General features: G+C 36.7%; 2 protein-coding genes across 13 annotated transcripts; both read right to left on the bottom strand.

The window, feature by feature from the left end:
* Positions 1-460: 460 nt before the first annotated feature.
* On the bottom strand, positions 461-5,919 carry LOC116266871 (uncharacterized). Of its 12 annotated transcripts, none has more exons than XR_004175472.2 (6): positions 5,763-5,898; positions 5,588-5,618; positions 3,401-4,976; positions 1,336-1,774; positions 1,160-1,266; positions 461-827 (listed from the first exon to the last, which is right to left on the bottom strand). XR_004175472.2 is itself a non-coding variant. In XM_050075610.1 (3 exons), exon 2 carries the CDS (start codon positions 4,950-4,952, stop codon positions 3,405-3,407), a length of 1,548 nt encoding a protein of 515 aa, XP_049931567.1. In that variant the 5' UTR covers positions 4,953-4,976; positions 5,763-5,919; the 3' UTR covers positions 1,117-1,774; positions 3,401-3,404. The 12 variants fall into 12 exon arrangements, 2 of the variants coding, with proteins under 2 accessions (XP_049931567.1, XP_031504190.1); XR_004175467.2 differs by lacking the exon at positions 5,588-5,618 and having other exon boundaries at positions 463-827; positions 1,336-1,442; positions 1,624-1,774; positions 5,763-5,919; XR_004175464.2 differs by lacking the exon at positions 5,588-5,618 and having other exon boundaries at positions 5,763-5,919.
* Positions 5,920-6,954: 1,035 nt separating this feature from the next.
* LOC116248923 (exocyst complex component SEC6) lies at positions 6,955-26,458 on the bottom strand. Its single transcript, XM_031621965.2, has 26 exons — positions 26,301-26,458; positions 25,249-25,452; positions 25,003-25,041; positions 24,057-24,145; positions 23,775-23,865; positions 23,479-23,568; positions 23,284-23,363; positions 22,955-23,047; positions 21,573-21,599; positions 20,390-20,497; positions 18,643-18,766; positions 18,520-18,564; positions 15,134-15,189; positions 13,099-13,207; positions 12,828-12,968; positions 12,537-12,716; positions 12,271-12,354; positions 12,102-12,188; positions 11,401-11,445; positions 10,316-10,394; positions 9,547-9,616; positions 9,219-9,306; positions 9,007-9,096; positions 7,991-8,107; positions 7,849-7,911; positions 6,955-7,231 (listed from the first exon to the last, which is right to left on the bottom strand). Exons 2-26 carry the CDS (start codon positions 25,375-25,377, stop codon positions 7,100-7,102), a joined length of 2,256 nt encoding a protein of 751 aa, XP_031477825.1. The 5' UTR covers positions 25,378-25,452; positions 26,301-26,458; the 3' UTR covers positions 6,955-7,099.
* Between the last annotated feature and the right edge of the window lie 271 nt (positions 26,459-26,729).

The following is a 26,729-nucleotide window of genomic DNA, read 5'->3' as shown; positions in this document are numbered from 1 at the left end:
TATCACCAAAGGTGGGGCCTAAAACTTAGGGCATCCAAAGGCCGAAGCCAATCAGATTTGCCAGCTTAAGTCCAACCATCCTGGCCAAGTATCATCTCAGCAGTTATTCATAGTTAATGCAACTCATGTATGTGGTCTCCAAGGCACCTGCCAAATTTGTGCAGCTGTGAAAGAAAGCATTGTCTATTTCATCACGAGGGAAGACAGATTTCTTTTTAATGAAAAATAAAGAGTGCAAAGAAAGTTCCTGTGATTTTGCTAAAAAAGATATGGGAAAAAAAAAGGTGTGTTTAGCAGTCCTATAGAAAATGACTTTTTTGATATTTGTTTCAACTAAAAAATATATTTTTTTCTGTAACAAAAGTAGATTTTAAAGGGAGAATGGCTGAAGCAAGTAGAGCCCGACTGAAGCAAGTAGAGCCCAGAAGATACACAAATATTATCAACCTTTTTTACTAAAGCATGGTTCAAACGGTATACCCCATTTAGAAGTACATGTAATTTTGGTTTAACAAGTAATACACACGAACCGCCAGGGGTTGGCCTTTACTCGGGCAGTATGATTTCTTCACTCACCCGAAGTAACACACATGAAAAGATATTGAACTGTAATTGGCCATCCGACTGCAATTGCTAATCTTACTAGTGATCAATTATAGAGTAGACTCAAGCTACTGATCTTTAACAAGCAACTAGATTTATCCAGTAGTCCCAAGAAAATTGGAGTAAATGGTTGGATCAGCGGCGGCAAGAGACGCAAGAGACCGGTTGTTGGTTTGATTTCCATGGGCACCAAGTTTCTTTGACAAGCGTATGCAGGCATGAACCTACAGTTTTGACATTTCAAGTTTAAAGAAAAGTAAGAAACTTGGTGGTCGCATTCAAGTATCTAGCAGCACAGTAACATAAGTTCTAGTACGAGCACCGGTTTTGAGTGCTGATACGGGTGCCGGGAATTTTCAAAAAGTTAGGTATAGAGATACACATCCAAGTGTTATATATATATATATGTGTGTGTGTGTGTGTGTGTGTGTTAATATTCGTATAATAATAAAATTTTAGCTAAATAAACATATAAATTCATTATTTATATTCATAAATATATTAACAAATAAAAAGTACTAAAGTATACCCAAAAATACAAAAACTAAAAAAATACCTACGAAAATACAAAATTAGTTGTCCCGTCTCGCACCTGCAACCGTGTTCACCTTTTCAGCCACCCCCATATGTCTTAGTTTGACACTTGAATTCCAACGCTTACATCTGAAAGTGAAACTTTAAACCAGTTAAAACTACAAGAAAAATTGTAGATGATAAGACCGGCATCTTTACCTTTGTTTATTATAATCTTTCTTCAATCACCTGCCCACTGAAAGGTCGTTCTAGTCAAAGCATCACCATTCAACAGTTGATTCTCATTTTATTTTTTCATCGCCAAGCTGGGCTTAAGCAGATCCATACCAAATTACGCTAATCAGCAGTATAAACAGTCTAAAGCCGGCCACCGTGGAACGCTTGCCGGCTTCCCCATTGCAAAGGAAATCCAAACGCCCTTCCATAGTAACCACATTTATTGAACAGGCAATAAAAGAGAAATGTGAAAAGTGTCAAATTGAAGACCTTGGATCAAGTCTCCACGCTGCCATTTGACTACCGAAGCTTTCTTATGGTGGTTTCTTACATAGCGCATGGCCGCAAGTTCAGCAGGGAATCACCACAAAACTGCAGAGCAGAGCAGCCCCTCTAAAATCAAGGATGTAAGCTTGACAATCTGAGGAGGAAAAAGAGAAAAAAATTGGAAAAGAATAGGATCTGAAAAGAAACAGACGGGAATGACCGCTATGCACTATCTAAACGCTTTTCAGTTCTTCCATGACAACATCTATATTGATCCCCACATTAATGATATAACTCACTTTCTTCTTTTCAAAGCTTTAAAAGTAGCAAATTCAACAGAAAACATCCATAATTAATAATAGATGAGGGAAGAAGGGCCAACAGACAAATGAGAACCCAGCAAAAGGAACTTCTACCCGCTGCATCAGCAACTTCCTTACAGTTTACTGTCTGTTTCAACAATGAAGAAAGAAGACAAAGTAGATCAAAGTTGATCGCCTTTGGGCCATCCTATAAGGATATCCCTTGAAATGAATTTTTCAGTTTTTAAGATGCTAGAATTATCATCAGATGGTCTTACATTGACAACAAACGCTGAACAGCAAACATCACCAAAGTCACAACGTTCAAGAGATTATGTTCGGCAACAGCAACTGCAGCTACACTGGCAGTTCCTTTTCTGTCATCCATTAGTTGCCGGAAACACAATACACATCATTTGCGTTCCATGCATTTTCACCTCTATTGGCTAAAAACAGTTTCATTGGACTCAGAAATAAAAATGACAAAACTACTAATAATTGAAATTTCAACCTAACGTATGGAAACTATACAATTGGCAGTTCGTATGCCATCATCCATTAGTTACATGAAGCACAATATGGTTATACATGCATTTTTCACGTAGGCTGGTTTTTCCCCAAAAGCAGTTTCATTGAACTCGCAAGTAAAAATGACAAACTAGTAAACGGTTGCATGAATGTTCATCTTCACGGGAGGGAAACATGTCGGCTAGCTTACCATCTCAATTAGGAATTCACGTCCAAGAACAAATCCTCAGTGGCATGCAACTTCCACATTAAAATCAGAAGTGAGCCTGATTTACTTGTTAGGTTCAGATAAGACGCTAATTTTGATCAATAGGGATCAGGGACACATGGATCGTTATTATTATATTGGAAATACGAACCAATTCAGCAATGGGCACATTAACTTCTTTACGATGAGGAGTAAGCTTGATGTGCTGACATTATGGCAGAAATCTATCATCCTACAAAGAAAAGAAAAATCATAGCAACTTAAAACAGAAGATACGTTGACCATAATGATGGTCAAATGCAAGGCAGAATTACCATTACAGCATGCAGTGAAGACCAAGTAGAAATTTATCCATATTCCCTCTTTATAAAAAAGTTACATACTCCTGCCAAACAAAGTCACTTCTACAAAACAATACTAACAGATCGCTTATGGTTGCTTGAAATATGGCAGCCGAGAGAAAAGGAGGGGCAGGTAGTGGCGCACAGACAACATAACACACTTTTGTTCCATTGGGATGAATGTGCTCCCACTTAAAATGTCACAGAGGACAATGTCATATGGGGATATGAAACTGCAACAAGAATATGTACAGTAGCAACATAAAAAGAACTGATCCAAACATTATCCAATCATGATGACTGTAGAAATATATATAGACTATAGACACCTATCAGTGAGAAAGATCCATCCCAATAAACAATCTGCACACATCACCCCCTCATAATACTATAATTTGTACCTCATCACTCCCCCATAATATCATCGTTGACATCTTCTTCTTCATCACTCAATGCGAGATCAGCAAGCATCTCCTCCAGAGGTACAGAAGGAAGGTCTTCTCCATCAGCCATAGATGTCACCTCAGAAGGTTGGTAATCTTTGTTTCTATATAGCGATACATTAAACCTCATTTCTGGGTCTTCTTCTAAGTCCTCCAAAAACTTTTCATACTCCATATTTCTCTTATCAATATCTGTCCTGCCCTTCGAAGGATTGTCAACTTCCATCTCCAAATTTTTGAGCTTCCAAGAACGAGCTTTTCCACGCCTTTTTTGGCGCTTCTCTTCATAGCTCTTCTTCACTAGAACAGCATCAGGAAGGCTAAATCCTTTGTGCTTGTCAAGTTCAAGATCATTATTGTTTGCTCCATATAAATCATAACCAAGTGCATTATCCCCAGGAGCTAGAAGATGACCAAGATGTGTCCTCACATTGAAAATCTGATCATTTTTCCCAAAATCTGATACACGGGCAACCTGTGCATCTGCCAATGCATACTTGGTGCCATTATGACTCATCCCACCAACTGCAGGTTCTATGTCAAGAATCACATATTCAACTAGTTGTCTACTTGACAATAAAGGTTTAAAAGGAGCCCTCCAGTACTGGTTAGCATCAAGATAAGAATGCCTCAAAGTGAATGGATCAAGTAGCATTAGGCTATTGCTGACCTTCACGCACAGCACAAGTGGTCCCAAATTCCCCGAACTTATAGCAACTTTTGGAGGAAGGCAGATTAAATCCTCTCTGCAAATTGGACTAATTTCAACAGAAAATGTGTACTTATAGTTATAGTTATTGCTCTTGGGATCATGTGAAACCAGCTGCTTGTCATGCCGACTCCTAATTGGGACTACACTTCCAACAAATTCCACAAATTTCACTGCATGGCTTCTGTTGCCAAAGAAGAAGTCGATACCCTCATGCATCTGCTTAATTTTTATTGCACGAACAGCTGCATCATGCTTAAGGATAACCTGCTCTAGAAAATAAAAGGTCCGCCTGTGAGCAACGTGCTGTCTGAGTTGCACAGATGCTACCCATTGGTCAGGGTTGGCTTGAACTCTTGAACAAGATTCACACATATGCTCTTGCTGAACATATTCAACAACGTATTCTTGCTCCAATATTGTGTTATGAAACACCTCCTTCTTCACTCTCAGTTTCACTTTGATCCTCTTAGAGTGAGGTTCAGTCCAAATAAATTCCGCATGTGATAGGTGAACCTTGTTCAAATTCTTGAGCCTCTTAATGCAAAATGTGAGAAGCTCTTTAGATTCTAACTGGGCTTTGATCCATGTTTTTGGTGGCTGCAGATAAGAATTACACTCTGGGCAATGGTAGATTATCACATGCTTCTGCAAACCTTCAGTGATGTCAACTTGTGAACGCAAGCATTTTACACACATATTCACATTATTTGGAGTTATAGGTACACCACACATGCAACAAAGAACAGTGCCAACCGTTTGCTGCAATTGGAACATGCCTGAAGTCCCTTCGCCCGCCATTGCTAATGAGTTTTAAGGTCTCTTCTGCCAAACGAATATAGAAGCAGTCATAAACATTTGCAACCAAGCAAATCATCCACGTCCACAAGCAAGCATAGTTCGAAGTGAATTCGCACGAGTAAGCATGAAACTGCCATGTACATGAATCTGAAAGCCATTCTTTTTATTTTATCAACAATAAGCAAGCACGCAGTATGACCTCACACTCCAGAGGACAACAATTAACCAGTAGATTTTATGCTAAAAATTATCTCATAGCATTTTAACCACAATTCTGATTTGAATTCATCAATCGCTCGATTAAAAATTAAATAACCTTTCAACTAACAGACATCCACCATGAATTATGGAGATACAAAGAAGGAGAGAAAACAAGAAGCCTCAAAGTTCAAACGTCAAGAAGCCCGTAACCCCACCCCCCCTCCCCATGTTCAGCGAACCTCTTACTGCAATAAGAACACAGGTATAAAAGAAACTGCAACTTACATACAAAATTCCCGAAAATGAAAACATGCCGAAGTTTAAAAAGAGGAAATACCAAAGGTTATTTATGATCCATCAAGTTTTCTGCAACAAACAGAAACAGAGATCCACACAAAAACAAAAACATCCCGGAGACCAGACGGAGAAACTACCCAAATATCTTCACGATCTTAAACAAGGTTTCTGCAAGAACACAGCAGCAGAGATTCACCACATAGTAAATTCAACGTCCATGGATATAAGCAGATGATCAATTCACGTCCATGGACATCAATCTAGAAGACACTTCAGCAACAGAGGTAGAACTACCAGTCACCAAGGACTAACCGGAAAAGTCGTCTTCGGCACACGGTGGACCGTCGACGGTACGAGGGCTTTGCGCGCGCGCGAGAGAGAGAGAGAGAAGGAAGAGGCTTAGCTGCGACCGACCTTCTCTGTCAGAGTGTCAGGATGTGGAAATCGAGTCTTGAATCGGGTTAGACCTCGTATTAAACCCGTAGTGCCACTGGACAAGGTTTAAAAACCTAATATTTCTAACGACTTGATGACTTCTAATGGTATTTTTAAGCAAATTCTAAACTCAAAAAAGTACAAACCTATATGTTTGTGTGTGGCTGTCTTGAGCTCCATCCAATCATGGCCACCTGATGCATACGGCATTATAAAACGTTGAACGATTTCTCTATCCAAACCCAGAAGAAAAAAATTCATAAGGATATATATATATATATATATATATATATATAGTCCTCAAATAAAATTGTTGAGTTTCTTCGCTTTCTCAAGGTGGTTTAGGATGCTAACCTTAATAGCTTCAAACCAACTAATCAATCACTTGCTTAGTTTGAAGGTGAAATTGTGACCAGCTTTATTTTCGTCTTAAACGGGTAAGTTTGAGACGTTTGGCTTGTATTTGCGTGTGCCAAATTCATTGATTCTGTCTAGTGGGTAACGACGATTCAACCATCATTTTACATTTTCACAATATACAACCAAACCTAAACCCATTCTCATGGCAACGTAGAGAGAAAAGAGAAGAAGAGAGAGGCATGCCTCAATGATGCAACCATGCTTGCTCGTCCTAATGTCACCTATGCCCAAGTACTGGCATGGCCAAGAGCTTTTACCTGAAGAGCATTAAAAACAATATTAGCAAATATATTGTTTCCTCATTTCCCACTAGTACAACTTAAACGCTGTGGCCTTATCAACTATCATCTATTTTTCATAGAATGATCATTAAAAAGACAAAGTGGAGGGCATTTCCCGTTGATCTTGTAGTAGTAGAACGAAATACCTGTAAGGGAAATACTGCTGCTTCACAAACAATATCTGAACGAGATAGGTGAATTCCATTGAATCCGTTATATCTCAGCTTCCATCGTCATAATCTGAACTAAATTATTGGTTTATCTTCAATGGATGGGGAGGAGGGATGAATTTGATAAGCAGACATACACACGCGCGCACAGGCACAGAGAGAAACAGATAGATGGAGCGAGAGAGAGAAAGCTAGGACTTTTGTTGACTCTTGTTTTAAGAGGATATTTATATTAAAACTCTAATGGCCAGATCATTAAAATAGATACAAAATTGCAAATGTAATGCTTCCCCACAAGAACGGAAAATCCAAAAAATAATTTACATTTACAAGAGAAAATGAACTACAGTTTCCTCCATAAAGACCCCTTGGAAGCAGTCAGGCATTTCACCCTCCCAAAGACAACAAAAGCAGGCTTGGGTGGACGCCCATCTACAAAATAGCTCTCGTATATTTCCCTGCACTCCTGAACAACCTGCACCCAACAGCAAGTCAAATACATTGTGTGTGTGTGTGTGCATGTGTGCATGCCAAAGAGGGGGAGGGGGGGGGGGAGAGAGAGAGACAGAGAGAGAGAGAGAGAGAGAGAGATTTCATTGGGATGCTCACTGCATTTTGAATGGGGAAAACAACTTCACCCAAAATTTCATAACTTGGAAATTTAATCAGCAAAAAGGAAAGAAATTACAATGAAACCAAATAAAGATAGCAAATAAATCATATCATGTACCATATTGACTGCAAGGCATGAACTAGGTTCTCTTTTTCTAGTATTTCAGAAAAAAAAAGCAATTCATAGTTTCATACCACTAAGCTGGAGGAGGAGAGAGTACGTTAAACAAGAAAGAGAAAAAACAGTGAACAGCAAAACCAACAGTTTTATAGTCCGAGAATGCCCTACAGGCTCAGCTGATAAAAACAGAAGTTTTATCTCATAAAACCAACCCATGCCTGAAGAGTGGATTCAATTTTGAAAATTGAGAAGAGGACGAGTGTTGTATAGCCCTTGATACTTATAGCCTTCCATAACCTCATCATTACCATTTACCTATGGAGATAACAGCTAAAAACAACAAAAAAACAAAAGAGTACCTCTCTAGCATCTTTTCTTGGTATGCCTTCACGTAAACCAACAAGCTTTTCTACAACCTCAGGCTGCATTTCCAGTTTAAATGTCAGTGCATGACTACAGTACTTGTAAGAAATGAGACCTTGTATTTTAATTAGCACTCACAGGGCAATCAGGATGAGTTTGGAGAATGTTTGTGTAAACAAGAGTGAAAGATTCCAAACTTTCAGCTGAAGCTAACTCCCTCAACTCGGCAAGTATCTGAACCCGCTTCTCAACTTTCTGCAGAAAAAGAACAAGTATCCAACATCAGATACCATCAAGTTAAGATAAAAATATCATCTAGCACATACACAACAGAAACAACAGAAACTCTATTAAGTCACTAATTTTCATAATCCAGATTTTGTACGTAACAAAGGAAACCTAGTTTAGGTCCTATAGCCAGATATGATGATGGGGAATGCTAAATAACAAATACTACCATGGAAACAAACACATTACAAGGCAACCACCAACCTAAGACACTAGACTTACTGGCAAAGATGTAAACTTATTAAATTTTGACAAACCAAAATTTTGTATTTAACAAGGAAAAACCCATTATGTGATGGCTTATTTCCATATGGTTTAAAACGCTGAGCAATATGCGTAACTATAGAAACATAATAGTAATCCAGGCACTACGTTTAAGTTCACGCTGGAAATGGATTTGTTTTCAGCTAGATCCTAAAGCAAGGGGGGCATATTCTCTTCAAAGCAATAGATCAACCGTTGTTATGCAAGATTAATGGATTATATGATCAAAAAAGTTGAAAAGCTAGTAGTGTAATCTGTCAACCCACAAATAGCAACTTTCGTGCCAGTTTTCACCAACTAAAAACATAAAATGCAACTTAAAGATGACCTTTACAAATCAACCGCATGCACAAAAGTTTCTTTCCATTTGAAGACAGAGAACACCCAAAAAACATAAATTCTCCCTCTCTTTATAAAGCCGGAAGACCAAGATGCCACCAAACGACAACACTAAACAAGTAGATCTTAGATAGGTTTATTTCTTAAAACCTTGTCAATGTCCCTTCTTTCATATATTAGCTTATAGGAGATCAGGAAAATGCATATGGAAAAAGTAACATACTCAACAACTATGTGCATTGCACATGACCACTAATACTCACTGATATGTTAATGTGTTCTCTGAAGAAGTCAGTAAGGAAATCTTCATCCAGTCGCATCCTGTCAATTGTTTCTTCTTTGATGGGACTTCTCTGCAATAGATAGTAATTCCAAAATGGAATGAGAAGAGACATCAGCCTCTAATGCCAAAGGAGAAAAAAATGGTATAAATGACATCAAAGATATGTGAAATGATTGAAAACCAGAATACAACCTGTGAAAGGAGATGGTCCACGTAGACAACAATGGTCTCCTCCAGGCAGGCTTCAACGTACCTCCTAAAGGACCTATCCTCGATGTATCTGAAGACAAGAAGCAAAACTTACTCACTAGAAAACATAAGCTAAGTTTCCAGTGCACATACTAGAAGTCATTCACACGCACATGCATACACACAAATCTGGGAAAATAAATAAGAAACTAGAAATAATACTCAGATTCTAACTTGTAATATTAAGATAATGGTTGCTGAGACAATAGCTATCATTTAATTATCACGCGCACACACACATACACATAGATCCAACAGTAGAGAAAATTACACTTTTACATCTCCGAAATAATCACTGAATGTTGCAATTAAATATTCTGTAACCATGCCTTCGTACCAATCTGAAATATTAAAAAAAAAAGACATATAAGTTAGAGATGAGAAAATGTGTTGCAAATCTTAAATTAATAGTAAGATGGTATTGTAGGGAAATCCAACTCAAACTTTTTGAGGCCAGTCTTTGCATTCTAGTGCTCTACAACTTATATGTCAGCTAAAAGTTACTGTCTGAAGCTGTGATTGGAGGTTGTACGGCAAGAAAAAGTGCAAACATTGATTGGAATAAGCACTTGCTCTTTGCAGATGTCAAGATCACAATACACTGAAAACTGACCTGCGCCTCAATGTCATGCAACTACCAAATGGTTTCCTTATCTTATCAAAAAATTTTAAAGGCAAAATATGCTTATCCAAATTGATTCCATTTGAGCTGATTCAGGTAACTCTTCATGTATTTCTCATAGGAGCAGTAGGAAGGGAAAGTAAGCTGAAGCTTGTATCATGATGACATATTTGGAATTTCTGCTGTTTCCAAACCTAATAATACTGTTCATTTAGATTTTCAGTCAATAGTGTTCCTACAAAAATATAGAATCTAAGATTCTAAAAAGTTTGGACACTTGACCACTGTTAACCTCAAAGTTTGCAGATTTCCATGCTAAAATGACCAGTATATATTGGCACTTACATTGTCGGAGGATAACATTACTATAATTACAGAAGGTTGAACATTCTAAAAATTTCAGCTTTACAAGACTGACCTTTCTGATAAAGTTTAACAACCAAATCTTGTACACCAGGATCTTCAAAAATAACATTAACAGTTTGATGCACTGCTTCCTGCCATGTAGAAAGGAAGAGCAAAATAGTTAGAGAAAGACACACTTATGAATAAGCTACCCTCTCAGTATCATCAGATTAATCTTGGGAAGCAGATGGGCCATGGAGTCCAGCAACATCAAAGAATCAAACATATATTTCCGTACTAAACCTTTTGGATTGGGTTCTCTAGTACTCAAAAAGGAAGCTAAGCAAATTATCACACATGGGGTAAAAATGAAGAAAAAAAGTCCGTTTTGCATGCATTGAAGGGCAAGAACTTTTGTGCCACACCACAAATCTGAGCATGACGCAGCATCACAAAAGTAGCGGTTGCTAGGGTTTGGATCATAGTCACAAAAAATGCTTTAGCATTTTAAATGGTGAGGTTTCCTTGGGTATAATATAGTGAGCTTGAAAAAAATAGGAGAAAACATGAAACACACATAAATTAAAAAAAAATCCTGAAAATTAAAGAAAAAAATACGTGAGAAACTAATAATACAAATATAAAAAAATAAACAAATCAGCAACAAATAAAAATTAAAAAATGAAAACAAGCAGTTTGGAAATTAAAAACGTAAAAAAACGACTAAAATGGATTTCGTTTTGACTTTTTTCAAAAAAATGGTGTTTTTTAAGTTTGAAACAGCTGACTTGTTTCTCACATTTCATGCACTTTTTTTTTCCCAAAAATGAGTTTTTTGTCACTATGGTTTGCATACAGTCAACTGCACCTGACTATTCTTGTCTATATTTGGGTATGCACTAAAACTATCAGTCAGTGAACAGGTTATTTCCATTGTGAGATTACGCTCATAACATTTAGAGCTTATATTCATTCTTTTGTCTTAAAAAGTTTGAAGAAAGGGAAAAAGTTAGTATGCTCTTCCTGTTAGAGTTCATGCATGTAAACTGCTATATATATTTATATTAACTATCGTATATCATTACGTTAGGTTTGAAATGAACAGTATATGCAGATATATATAATATGTAAGCAATTATCCACTGACCAAGTGCCTACCTTCGCAACTTCATGAAAACCCTTGCATGTGTCCTCAAAATTGATCTGCAACAATACAAAAAATAACATTATACAAAAAACTACCAACATGAAACAATGTTTCGAGAGATGAAAAAAAATTCACTGAGAGAATTGACCAAATGGAAGGAAAACTAATTGAGATGCAAGTCTTCTGGGATAAAAATGGGCATCTTATAAATGGGAAACATGTTCCTCCAAGCTTCCACCTCTTTGAAAGAAGCATGGAGTTATTAGCTTCTCTAAGACATCTCGAAGAAAGCAAGCTTCCCTGTCAGATAGAAGCTTTCACTAAAGGCTCTGATTAAGCTAGAATTCAATCTGACGATTGGCTTTACATAAATGAATAAAGTCTACTAAGCTCATGAAGAAAATACATCAATTTTAAAATCAAAATAATAAGGTCTAGGCTGTGCAGGCCAAACAAAAGCTTACATATATATTAATTATGTACAAATAGACTGTTTATGTATTCTATTTCATTGGCATGCAAATCTTCACTATGTTCCACTTTGTGTCTTCATAATGTATGTATACACACACACACACACACACATTTGCTCCTATGACATGGTATGATAAGATAAACGTAAAATTGGAACCTTCTACTGCATACAGTGGTCGTATTTTACAACATTTTAGCCAGTTTAGGTAGAAGTGTGCATAACCATATGTAGCATAACCTGCTCAGCATAATTCCGTGGAAGAGCTTCTATGATACTGCTACTTAGCTCCATTGCAAGATCATAGCAGCGCAAATTGTTGTTCACCTGATAAAATAGCAAACAGGATGAAATATGGAAACAACAGTTGACATGAAGCACCAAAAAGTCTGACAGGATAGTCACCAACCATAGCACAAAGAGGCTCCAATCCAACTTCGGCAACAGGTTCCTCTAGTCTTTGTCTTTCAGCTGCTTGAAAATCAATCATAACCTAGAAAAGAAAGGCACAGTTTTCGCTATGTAAAGGTAATCCTTATGCACAAATACACACAGATTTTGTCCAGCTTAACCTATCAGAGTTAAGAGTATGCCTAGAGATTCTTTAAAGATACATGTAAGAGGACAAACCACCGCAAACATCACATAAGACATGATGAGAGAAGCCTGTACTACCTGAATGATAGCAAGAGCAATTTTGTATAGCATCACATCAGTGCTATTATCCCGCACAATCTGCACTTGTTCTCCAAGAATGCGAAACAAGTCAACAGCTGCTGGTGTATAGAGCCTTCCATCTTCTGTTTTTTTTGGTGGCTGCACCTTGTCTGCATCCAGAATATTCTTATACCATTTCTGAGGAACAAAAAGAGCAAAGTGATTAATGCAACACTACTTGAATAGAAGAAGAGCAAATAGTAAGCATCATACAAATCCTGAAAATATAAGAGTGTTATAACGAAATACCGTTGTTGTTGCTTGCATCCTTTCAACATATGAGTTCATAAGAGGATCCATTGCACCACTTTCAGAACAAACTTGAGCCAAAGATTCATCAACACCAAGCTCAATCAGATTTTCTTGATATTCAACCACCCAACCAGTTACCTAACATGAAGAATGAAATTACTATCTTTGCAGTAATAAATATGGTAGATATCCGATTTGTTGAAAACTGTGGTTTAGAACAACAATGTCTCAAGTATACTTGCACTAAAACCTATAGTACCCGTCATACCTTTAGAATTTCCAAGTTCGATAATTCAGTTGCCCTATCACTCAGCAATCTAAGCATGTGAGTGAACCTTTCCGTGTAGAGGTTAACCATCAGCTGGAAGACTTCATACCTGCTTCAGTTGTCAAGTCAGAGGAAAAATAACATGGTACATGTCAAACTAGTAGAAGTTATATATGACATTGATTCCATCAGGAGCATTTCATTTATTACATATTAGAGAATCAATTCCCAACCATGCATATTCATAACAAAAATTTTAAAATACTGTATAGAGGTATAGGTGCTTGCATTAACAATATAAACCTTCAGGCTGAAATGCTTTACACCAGCACAGCATACTTTAAGTAGTCATTGTTTTAATAACTAAAAACATGTTGAATATGTTCATTCAGTATTGCTGCAATCCATGCATTTCCAGAAACCTAATTGGCCATGGAGTACATAATAAAAATAAACACAACCTATGCCAACAAAGTCTTAAGAAAACAGCAAAGTTAGCAGGGAATAACATGGCTCCAGATGATACAATCCCTATTAGCAAGGCAACTCAAAGAAGAAACTATTACTCTCCACCAACTTGAACCATGGCCTTGATGGAAAATGAACTAATACGCTCATCATCATTAAATAGCAATATTGAGATAGAAAAAGAAGCTATGCAAGTGGGTTTAGATACAAATGTATGTACATGCACATGAGCTATTATTGACTATGGTCGTTTGATAGAGGTTAACAATGCCTCAAGGCAACTTTCTGCCCCTTCATAATTTTAAGATACATCAAGTTGCATGCTTTGATTTTGTTCCATCATGAGCATTTTGTAACTTTATAGGAAAAGTCATTTCAAGGCTAAGTAACATGGACACTTGTAAAAGGCAGAAGTACCCATTCTGTCATGACCCGATAGGGGTGCTGGTATGGGACATGGCATGGACATGACAGTTTTAATTTTTGTACTGTTGTGGGTGAATTTGGGTATTTTATGTATGTTTGACATATTTTAGTATTTTTTGTTCAATAATACTAATAGATATTTTTGTGAATATAAAACAATGAATTTATGTGTTTATTTGCTTAAAATCATAGCCAAAAAAATCATATTGGGTTTCTAACAGCAAGGTTCTTCTCGGGTATTTTTTTTGGCAAAGTTGTTTTTCTTGAATTTTTTTGAGAAAAACTCAGCAAATTTTTGAAAAATAAAAAATATAAACCAAATGAGAAATAATAATAATATATTTCAAAAACAAGATAAAAAGATAAAATCAATGTCTTAATGATGATATGAATGAAAATAAATAATTCAATTTAAGTTTAAAGGTGAATCTATGATGTCACTAACCTTAAAAAAGAGAAAAAGATGGGAAAAAAAGCAGTAAATATACTTTTCACACTTTTCAAAGGGACTGGTTCTTTTCAGATTTTTTTCATTTTGGCATTTCTCTCATTAATATCATGATATTTTTGAAAATATTGCAATATCTGTGGCTATGCTTAAAATATTGTTATTATGTGTGTGTGTGGTGTGTGTCCCTGCACCTAAGTTTCTTGATGTCTCGCACCGCTAACCGTATGAACAACCGTGTCGGCGTCTGTACCCACACCATGCGACATAAGCTTAAAGGACATCAAATATTTCCAAAGTTCTGCTAAAATTTTGTGATAAGTTTCTAGAATTGGAAAAACAATGCCGTTACTGCTGTAAAAGGTATCTAACTAAATTTTCTTGAAGTGTGTGGTCTTTAAATTTACCTAGATAGCCTTAACAATCACAATTAGTAGACAAATTGGGACCTTCTAGTTTTTTGGGGTACATAGTACATACTTGTGGCAAAGTTTATTATTGTTGGTCATATGTGGTCATGATCTCCTTTAATAGAACAAGAAAGAATTAGGAACATTTTTAACTATTGGCTTTTGAAAAAGTGCAAAGAAACAGTTGCTACTGCAGAAACTCTTATCAAAACTTATTTGATGGCCTCAAAAAGCACAAGACAATCACAAGTTGTCAACACTTCACACCTTCTTAAGTGCATACCTTGGAGGAAAACAGGGAGCAACAAAATCATAAATGTCGCCAAGCTCCTTGACCATCTATTTTACAACATCAGAAATACAACAGAACTTAGCAAATCAATTACTGATGACAAATGTGACACACTTCTAGCTAAAGGCAAAAAATACATGCAAGCAACTCAAAACATCAAAATTCATGTCCTTTGAGTACTTGAACCACAATAAAAAAACTGAACTATTACATTTCATATTTAAACAAGTACTTGAAATAAAGCACTCTCAACCAATGAGTTAGTAGACGTTAGTGAAAATGAAGGCTATCACAAACGAATCATTGATAATATGCCAATGATCACAAGGAAAGGTAAACTTGACAATAATGTCAAGAAAAATAAAACACTATCTGAAGAAGAAAAATTGAATAAAAACTCCAGAGCCTTCAAAACAAGCCTACGAAAGAACCAGACATGGTCCCTTATCTATAGAAGATAAAATACAAGAGGAAGAAGGGGAGGTAGCAGTTGCGCTAGCTCCTATGGCTTTTTTCTAGATCCACTGGAACTAGCCTAGCAGCTAATAGAAGTCTGGTCAAGCACGAGTTGAATGTACAAAAGACAGAAAAAAAACATACAACAAAAGAACTAAAACAAGAAAAACTACATGAGAAATAGCATATTTTTTCTTAGAATTGTTTGAGAAAACATAGATAGAGCATTCTATATAGAATGCCAAACGTATTATATAGATTACTATATAACATATAACTAGAAAAAATTGTTTGGCATTTCTATAAAGAGAACATACAATAAATGAAATGAACTAGAAAACGAATTGAACGTCAAACCATTTTTTTTTTCATTTTCTATTTTTTTTTTTTGCAAATCTACTTATCTTTTGATGTCTGTGTTATTAGTTTCTCACTTATTTTATTTTTTCCCCATTTTTTTAGTTTTTAAAATATTTTAAAATTTACCATATTTTCCCATTTTCTTCAAGCTCGCCGTATTATACCCGAGAAAAACCTCACCGTTTAAAACTCCAAGACGTTGTTTGTGACTATGATTGGTACCACTCTCTTACAAAGACAACGAACTGGACCACTCGGGAGGGATAACAATGGGCGGCCAGTTTCAGTTGCCCTTCACCAAGGACCTAGACTTTTTGGAGATACGATCATGAAATCTTTTGGTTGGTTATGGATAAAATATCCAGCTATGATTAATTGTGTCGATTTGGCCTCCAAACTGGTACCATAGGGTAGGCAGGAGCAGTTGCAGCATCGGTGGTGCTGCCAGTGCGACATACACAAAGTCTCAATGGTACAACACTAATCCACCGGAGCATAATCCCCAGCCCAAGCAGCAGTAACTAAAGCAGCAGTGCTGCTGCCTCTACTCCATATGGACGTGCATTATTGTGCTTTCCTTGTTCTCATTGCTGCATTTCCACACTTTGGAGGCATCCCAATCTTGTCTGGATCATTTCCTGGCTTCCAGCCTGTGATGAGAAACACAATAATCATGTGGGCAACCATATAGGCAAAGGCCAAGCAGGTCGACTCCACAACATCATCTGCTGCCCTCATGGAACCTGAGTGTGAATATGATTCCACAGGGGAATTCCTGTATTTCATTTGAAAAGTTGCTGGTGGCCAATCACGTGGCATTGTTGATCCAGTTTGCACATTGTGGGACAGGGTTTCACTATCAGCATCATAAACATAAAGTGCTTGCCTTTGCTGATGGCAACACAATCAACATTCCAATCAAGATTCTTTTGTAGGAATTCAAATAGTACAAATGTTAATAGGTATTTGGCAAAGCTCAGACCGTTCACTCATCAATGCTCCTCCCAACAGGTTATGTCGGTTCTTTTGGTAACATTATTTGGCTCTCATGACTAAAGCAGATAGTTGAGAATTATGTTGAAAAAAAAATCAGCACCAAAATGTAACATTTCAAAAATTGAGCAGTTTTTGTAAATTGCCGAAATGTTGAATAGCTAATCATAATTTTTCAATTAAAAAATTTAAAATAATCACAAGAATCTAAACATTTATCCTAGAACTTAGAAGCCATGAACTGGGTGAGTAACTACATCCTCCATATCGAAATAAGTTTACATTCACATGGTTGTGTCTTGATTACTAACCTGTGCCTTGAGTGTTGACTTAAAAATCTTAAGTCACTCTTCTTAAATGCCCAAAAAATAAGCTTTTCCATCAAATCATGCTGCATGTTTACAAAATTGACAGCATTTATTTTGCCAATGAAGTTTTTTATTTTTTTGTAAAATTCATGCATGAAAGAACAGCAGGCACAACATAAACAACCTATCTCAGGACTGACCTGAGCACCCAGTATGGCAGATCCTACCGGTCTCATATTCTGCTTCTATTTGGCACCTAAAAGGGCTATGAAGTAACATAAACTGTCCAATTAGGCTCATGCATATGCTGGAACTTACCTAACAATCATCGATATGGGACTATCTCTAAGTCATCCCATGCGTGGGATGTCACAAACTACTACCTTAAGGATTACACATCCTCAATGTTGGGCACCATGTCTCATATTTCAGAGTTTAACATAGCTCAAATACCAATTGAAATGACTCGCAGTAGAGCTAAACAAAGCAGTGAAGCACCCAATTGGTCAATCACAACCCACATTTGTAGCTTACTCTTACTGGGCAATAGAGGGTTATCAGCTGGAGCAAAAGTTAGAAGCCCAACATATATGACGATCATTCTCTACAAATTCATGGAAACACAACCATTTCCATATAGTAATATAAATATTTCGAACCAAAGTCTAGGCCAAACTATCATTTTATTGTACCATTATTTTAAACTAGCAACCTCAATGTCTCATTTCCCCAATAAACAGGCATATGTTGCAAAGCTGCAGAAACCCTGCCCCATATACTTTGCATTAAACAAAGTGCAATAATGAAGTCCATAGCCAGAATAACCTGAAAAGAAATTCATAAGCACAAACTTATAGGTAACACATAACAATGAAATAATGTCTATGGAGTGAATGTCAGGTGCCAAAAGCTATAACATAACCTTACTTTAATAGTTTTCTATTCGACCAACACTATAAGATGTGCATTTAAACTTGTATTGGTTGGACCAAAATGAAAAATGTAATGTGGAGTTTGTTTGGGTCAATGTAATATGCAGAGATTCCTATTTAAAAAAAAAATTAAAAATGCTCAGTTTCCTTGGGTAAATGTGATGTGCAGAGATTCCTATCTAAAATGCTGAGTTTGTTCGGGTTTGCATGACAAAGAATTCATGCTAATAAAGAAGCAAGCAAGGATTATAATCCAAAGTACAAGGAAAGAACAGAACAAAAGAAATAACCAAGTTCTACAGAGGAAACACATGAACTTGACACATACAACTCGAGCCTCCTCCAAAGCAGCTTTCAAATCCTCAAAAACAAGCTGCACAAGAGTCAACAGTTAAAACTCGTTGAAAAGAAAAGAAAGTAATTACTTATCTCTGAAAGGGAAGGTACATACTTCTGTCACTAGTTTGTCAAACCTTGCTTCAACAGTTTTTCTTAGTTGCTCATAGCATTTATCTTTGTAGCACTTTCCTAGTGCCTTCGTCTTCTCCTGTGCATTTGCAGGAACTGTAGGCTTTCTAGAGTATCAAGGGAAGAACAAATCATAATCAAGGGAAATAATCATATGCCATTGATAATAACTAAATCCAATTAACTAAAAGGTTGAATGTTGAAACCACTTACATTCCTCATAAGCATATCCAGTCCAATAAGACAAAACAAAAGGAACTCTTTCTTGCTACAGTGGTAGTTATGACACCATATTCTATACTCAACATCCTTAAAAGTTCAACAAAATATCTAGCGCATGGAGAAGAAGGCTCAAAGTGTACCACTTTTTTATCCACCAAACTCATCAAATTTGATTAAAAAGTAAGATGAAGTATTTTTCAACATGATCACTGACAATAGATTCCTGTGCCAATATTCTCCATGGCCATAGAGTAAGTGAATATAAATGATATAGATTGTTGAGTTGTAGTAGACAAATTTGATTGCAAAATAGCTTTTAAAAGAAAAGAGAACCATTGAGATCCCAAGTGGCAAGGAAACAACATAATATATATCAACAGATTCAGCTAAATACAGGCCAATATTGATAACACTAACCTGTACCATTTGAAAGTAGCATTATGGAATTTTAAGATTCTTCCCACTTTCATATGTTTTTTGTTTGTTAATTTAGGGCTGGTGAACAAAGCCAAACAGCTCATGAGTCTGCTGCACTTGCCTAAGAAGAATGTTTAGTATCAGTTCACTGTGAAAATACGCCTAATTGAAAGACAGGGTGTTTCTCTCAGATCCGCTCCCACAAAGCTCATTTGTCTAGATGCATTATATACTACATTTGTATATTCAGCAGTCCACCATAATTTATTCTACCTACAGAATACAACTATATAAGCATTTGAAAAGACCTTAAGACAAAAAGAATATAAACCTTTACATACAAGCCAGCTCGTCTGCATTAGCCAAGCTTGACCAATACAAGCCACAAGGCCGACAGAAATTATCTACAAGTAGTCTGAACAGGACCTATTCATCATGTTCAATTTGTTTATCAGTACCAGTGATATTATATATGTTTCACCTCACAATGTAGTTTTTCAGGAGTTGAAGCATTATCTTCAAGTTCATTCATTGTAGACACTTGGGCACAGTGGACATCCAAGTAGGATATGGAAATCAATTCCAATGCATGGCTTACAGACACAAACTGACATTGACAAGTAGAAACATATAGAGGAAAGATAGTGACTTAAAAATTTCAAATTATGTACTGCAAATCCTTCAAACTTAAGCCTTATATTAACGAGGGATTTATCATTTTCTGTTTAATAAAAGGACTTGAAGACACAACATGCATCTTGGAAATTCTGATTAGTGGTCTTCTGATAATTCAAGGATTAATTGATTATGTCTTGTGATTTTCAAAAGCTGAAAAAATCACAGAAAAGGGGTGATACTTCGGACATCACCTCTGTTCAGGGAACATCACAACTTCGTAAGGGTTGTTTCAATATCATGTGATGCTAACAATTTTATATTTTTTATATTGCTTGTAACTTAACACTTTCAAATTCTGAAAGTCCTGGCATTTCCCAAGATTTTTCACAGGAAAACAAGTATACACTTTATGACAGGGTTTTCTCTTAGCCAAGGCTATGAGGAAGAAGAAACAGGATGGAAAAAAAAATTACTTTGTAGATCTGCGGGCATTCGTAATTGATGCCATTGCTCCGCCACCCTCAGCCTCAGCAGCTTCTTCGGCCAATTGCTGATCAAGGATTTCTTGCATTTCAATAACCCTAAAATAAAGCAAAGGTGTTTGCAATGAAATAAGCTTCTATAAATTCAACAAGTAAATGGGCGGCAATATAGACAGATCCACAAATATATTTCCTTTCTGAGCTCTTTCTGTCTCAAATATGATGCCACCATAGGTCCACAGCCATGATTTGAGAATGGAAAGCAACAGAAAAATCCTGAACATGAAAAGATTTTCCCCAACAATAAAATCATCCAGTAGAAAATTATGCAAAAAGAATTGAAATATAATGCATGAAACTTGGTTGCAAGAATAGAGCCTTCAGTGGTTTCAGGTTGGTTACAAATTTAAACTATACAACAGTGTCTCTGGGATAACCTGCTAACGAGCCAAAGTGAACCCAGCAAAACCAGATATAAAAGATCTTCACGGTACTAGATTAAGGGTATGCCAAGTATCTAAGCATCATATCCATGTCAATCAGGCCTCCTTATAGATATCTCAAGGAAAAGTTCAAGCAAAACCAAGTAATAAGATATGAATCAAGCCCAAATGACCTTGATCAAATTGAGATGCTGAACTAATCACACAACAGATGGTGGAAATGATGACGCTGGATTGACTGTGGCAGAAGAAATGGTAATTTACTAATGCTAGTCATAGTTTCTGTTATCAAATTTTTTTTTTCCAATATATCAAATTAATCAACCAAACAGCATAGTTTCTGTCATGAAAAAAAGGAAAAAAACCTTAACATAGCTCACTGCCAAAAGTGTGTGACAGACTACCCATTTGGCTCTTTCTAACCAAAAGGTTCCACATTTATGTGATCCCATACTGAAAGGTTGGCAATATAACTACCTCTAAGAGGTCTTAAATTTAACAGACAAACTACCCACACAGCTATGCAATTTTGTTTGGACATTTCTGTGTGTACACAAAAACACAGTTACAATAAACTCCATATCTGTGTGGGTACACAAAAACATAGTGATAATAAAACTCCAAGCACGACATTGTCCAACTACTAAAAGAAGACAGAACAGTAGCCACAATGACATCAAGTGACCTGTCTAACCATTACTCCTTTGAAGACCAGGCAAATAGTGTCTTACCTCACACAGCGGACCAAAGTCTGCGGACTGCATTAGAGAGAGAGAGAGAGACAAAAAGTTAGCGAAGAACGTCCACTTTTTTGTCAAAGAAACAGAAAAACCAAAAATTCATAGAAAGCAGATATATTAATTTGCAAGAGTTAGTTGAATTAGGTAAGTTATGTATATCAACATGCAGTGGACATAATATGATATGGATGAGCTCAACTTATGCAGTTAAGACTTAACACACAAAATGTCAAAAATGCATCTTCATACATGCACAACTTGGTCTGCAGTTCAGTTAATAACAGGAACCAATTTGCATCAGCTTTTTTTTTTCAAACTTGTTGCCTTTTCCTGTTAATCTTTAGATTAAAGGAAAGGATGGATAATACACTTGATCAAGGACACAATATGGATGGCTAGAGCAAACAAACTAAATAGGCTATACACAATTTCAGAAGGATCTACCCACTAATATGTCATGCCACCTGCAATAACAAACATTATTACAGCTTCTCAAGATAGAGACTGCCAATTCTAAAAATGAAAGTATACTACATTGTTTATCTTTTCCTTTAGTGACAAGAAATTTATTTAGGAGGAAGATAATTGTGGTACATACCAGGATAACATGACCAATCAAGAAAACAAAATATCATTTGGACATCATTGTCCAAGATGATGAGCATTTCCAGCAGAATCATAAGCACCACAATTATTTGAAGACAAGGGGAAATAATAAAGTCTTTTGTCAATACAGAATGCTAAAACTGTTTGCATCAGACAATTGGAGCAGCAGCACTAGATGCGCTGCCAACTTAAACAATTGATGCACTAGGCTTGCCACCGACACCACTTGACCCAAAAAATAAATTTGTAACAAAGAGTTCGTATGGAAGGCAAAAGAGTCTCTCTCTACATATAAAGGTAACTAGTGAGTTTAGAAAGACTAGCCGGTAAAGGGAAAGAGAAAAAATATCATAAATGAAAGTAATAATGGTAAAAGTCTTGTAGAAAGACATTGATCAAATTTAGAAAACAATCACCTAAGGAGACTACAGAAAGAGAGTAAAAACAAACCAATATTAGAACTCCAGATGAAATGTCTACCAGAACTCATGAGAAAATGCAGCTTTCTCAAAATCCATATTCTAGAACATAGAGGCTGAACACAGAAAAAGAAAGGGAGAGAGAGAGTTGTCAAACAATAAGATGCAATTTCAAAACAATCACCACTGCAATTAAGTGACTCAGAAAATCTTTTTTTTCTCTTTCAGGATAAAAAGGCACACCACTAAATATCAGAAGAAGGCCCAAAAAATTGAAAGAACATGCAAGTGAAGATAACACAAACACAGAAAAAATTATTACACGGTTTCATCAAACTGTAAAAGTACCTTTCCTTGGCAAGCTTGTAGTAATTTGAAATATGTTCCCACAAAGTCTTCTCAAACGTTTCCCATGTGCGATCAACATCTTCAAAATATTCTCTGGAAGACATCACATAGAATGATAAGAAGATCACATGAATTAACGCTGAAGCACTAGAAAACAATAGCCATTATAGTTTATACTACTTTTTGCTAAATTGTTCTTAAAATATTAAAAGAAACACAAAAAGTTTAAAATGTTTTAAAAAATGTTTTCTAGAAAACATCATGATAAAACATGATATTTCGATTCAGCAGAAGAACATGACAACAAAAGAAGTACCACAGAAGTAGACCTTAGCCTGCCAATCTCTTCCTTGTGAGAAGATGCAGCAGCTAATGCGAACCTCCTCTTGCCATCAAGAGCTGTTAATCTCTGTTTGCAATTGAAGCAAAGAATAGCAAGTCAAACAATCTGTTAGTAAAAATTGTACAGAATGACTATATAGTCTTTACTGAAGTTGGGTGCATAGAAAAAGAAAATAGGAAACCTCGTATGTGTGAACAAGTTGCTTATCATCACTCAAGGAGTCTCTTGCTTCAGCGGCTTCAACAGAAATGGACATCATTCCCTCAACATCCTATGGAAGAAACCTTTATTAAACATGACTATAAGAAAGGTCTTCTTTACTTTTCAGGTAAGTGCAATCAAACAAAATATTTGCAATAACCTATGTTGCTCAGCCTCCTAATGTATATGAATATCAAAAAATCTGTAACTACATCCCAGGTAGCATAAGGTGCATCCTGTGACATAAAAAAGTAGAGAACTAAACTCTTCCGTTACCTTGAGTGTGGTGTTCAAATTGTTCCGGGCATTGCTGAGAAGCTTTATTTGATCATGGTTCTCAATTAGATTCTGACATTCTTGACACAACCTATGCCCAACAAACATTGAAGATCACCAATGACCCAAATAATCTTGAACATAAAACCCTTACTTCATGTTGAGGATAATTTCATGTGAATGCTAGCACAAGGAAACATATCCTAATTATAGACTATAGATAGAAAAGAAAAGGAATTATTTGGCATAACAATGGACAGGTTAGGTAATCATACTACATACTTATCAATGGACAGGAAATTCTCACGAAGCTGATCAATTGACTTCTGTGATAAGCCCAATGCTTCTAACCCAGCTTGTGCCTGTTCAATCTGGAGAAAAGCAGATATTCTGTGAAAATGACATCAGCCAGTAAAGATCTTGTCATTTTTGGAGAGACAAATACAAGGCACTTTTGGAGTGTGGAGCCTGATCTATACTTGATAGCCTTCCCTCTGTAAGGACACTTATGTCATTTTTCACTTTGCAGGTTTTGCCCTAATCTCATGCTTATGAGGGCATCGTTTTGCTTGTACTCTGTATTCGACTGTGATAGTGAAAACTACTCTGTGTGGCGGCCGTGGACGTAGGTAGGAGAATGTTGTCTTCGAACCACATAAATCTTTGTGTGTTCTTTCTCTTATTCTTCTTCTGATTTCTATTCTCTTGGTGCGTCAAGAGAGTGTGTGAGAGCCACGTTTCTAATAGGGACCTGTAAAAAATTACATCTATCGTCTATGCCCTAGCACAGCTTAGAACCTTTCTAATATTACATGGCGTTATGTCATCGGTGCATGTACTTTGCATGATAAAAGAACATGCTAGATTACAACCACATGAAATGACAACTACAATATCATAACTTCTAAATCTAACTTGACATGTATTCATCCTAAGTAAGAATTTATATACTGATCACTTGAACTTGACGCTGCCCTTCTTTGGCGATTGGGACGAAGTTGTCGATTTCTTTAAGTGTTCTATCACCATATCCATGTTCATGGATAATACAATCATGCCATTGCCAGAGACAAGATCATGTAGTGTGTCAATGCAATTCAAAGGCTACTGTTTCATCTGGACTTGAAGGCTACTGTTTCCTCTGGACTCGAAGGCTACTGTTTCATCTGGTCGAAGAACTTTCCAAAAAAGAGGAGAAACCACATCTGTCATCATGATAAGGAATTACCTGCTCTGCAACCATAGTGCTAAGTTGTGCATCATTTGCCTAAAAAAATCACGCATACATTATCAGACTAGGCAACTAAGCAGCAAATGTAAAATAAAAGAAAAACAATAGAATCAGTTAAATGGTCATAAATACTAGACTTTATAAAATTTTTACTCTTTACAACAGTCTAAGACACTGAAAAGCATACCTAATTTCTGATATGACATTACAAAATGTAAGTAAAAAGAGAAAAAAATTTCTTACCTGTTGACGAAGAACATAATCTGCCTTGATGGAACCAATAGATGACAAATGCTCAGGAAGCTGCAGAAGCTTGGCCACCTCTCTAACAGCAGCTTCCTTAGCTTCCACACCTAGATCTTGCATCATCATCTTCTCAGATTCGTTGACAACTCCACGAACCAACACTAATTTTGCATCTTTATGATACACATAATATAAGAACCCCTAGAGGAAAAAAAAAATCACAAGGTAAGAAATAAAAAGCAGAGAAAAGTGGGGAATACTATACGGATTTACAGACAATTCAATACCAATTGCTATCAATCGTCAACCTTAACCAACTGCAGATATAGTTTGGAAGTTTGAACATACAGCAGCAGTAAAGCCATTATAATCTGCATGCTAAACACTTAGAACAAGTTCTCATCCCAACAGTAAAATCTGTATATTAATCACTAAAGTTCTAGAGATTTATCCACCAAATGATCATCTCAACCTCCCCAAACTACCTAATCTGTTAGCTTTTGATGCTTTCATCGCCATGCGTGTGGGACTCCTACCCTGAAAAAATCTAGCCATTTGATTTCCGCTTCGACTTCGTGCTGCTATTGTGTTGCGCGATCACTCTTTATCTATCTCAAATGAATCTTCTGCATAATCTCTGTGCGGAAACAACTTAATTGTGCTGCAATCTTGAGACATTGCTACTAGTACAAGAATTGGCAGTGGAAGAACCTTGCCTTGATGTTCTCTGCTCGGATTGTTATTCAAAATTACAAGAATTTGGGTTTTGACTAATACATACAAACGTAGCGTAGACTAGCAGTCACATTCCCCACCATCAAGTAAGACCTTCATCAACATACCAAATCGGACATCGAAATCCAGACAAGATGGATCGATCGATACCGACAGAAAAGAAACACAAACCCAACAACTCAGACAGGAGAAAGGCACACAATTCCCCCCACTCCAGAGCTCTATTCCATAAACTGTTAATCACATTGCTAAATTCAAGATAGCGTGAAATCGAGAGAGAGACAAGACAGAGAGAGAGAGAGAGAGGGAAGCACCGCCAAATGATGCCAGTCGTTTCAGTGGCCGGCAACGCGCGATCAAGCGGTGGACGGACGAGCTTCTTGCCGACCGACGAAGAGATGAGAGCAAGGCGGGTTAGAGAGAGGCAGATCCCAGGTGCAAATCATGAGAGTAAAAAGGGTAATTTAGTAATTTGTAGCGACAAACTTAAGGCTCCTTATTGAGGGGCGGGCCACCCGACTCAAGCTCGGTCCGAAATAAAATCCGAATCCCGTCGTAGACCAATCAGCCGAACTGAAATGATGGGTCGATTTCGTATTAAAGATGGATCTCAACCCGAAATTTCCGATACAAACCGTGTACGTTATCTTTTATTAAAATGAAATCAAAAAACAAATATACACTAATAAAATAAGGTCGGGTTAATCTTAGACCGCGGATTGTTGCATACACATAAATGTTGT

Source organism: Nymphaea colorata, chromosome 1, assembly GCF_008831285.2.
Source record: "Nymphaea colorata isolate Beijing-Zhang1983 chromosome 1, ASM883128v2, whole genome shotgun sequence".
Lineage (NCBI taxonomy): Eukaryota > Viridiplantae > Streptophyta > Magnoliopsida > Nymphaeales > Nymphaeaceae > Nymphaea > Nymphaea colorata.
This window is presented reverse-complemented; position numbering and strand designations above follow the sequence as displayed.

Excerpts from the sequence above, each read along its gene's own strand:
- LOC116266871 (XM_050075610.1), bottom strand. The coding sequence starts at position 4,952 with ATGGCGGGCGAAGGGACTTCAGGCATGTTCCAATTGCAGCAAACGGTT.
- LOC116248923 (XM_031621965.2), bottom strand. The coding sequence starts at position 25,377 with ATGATGATGCAAGATCTAGGTGTGGAAGCTAAGGAAGCTGCTGTTAGA. Across the intron at positions 23,048-23,283 it reads GAAGAGATTGGCAGGCTAAG|AGAATATTTTGAAGATGTTG; the intron begins GTCTACTTCTGT and ends GATGTCTTCCAG. Across the intron at positions 13,208-15,133 it reads GCTCCCTGTTTTCCTCCAAG|GTATGAAGTCTTCCAGCTGA; the intron begins GTATGCACTTAA and ends CAACTGAAGCAG.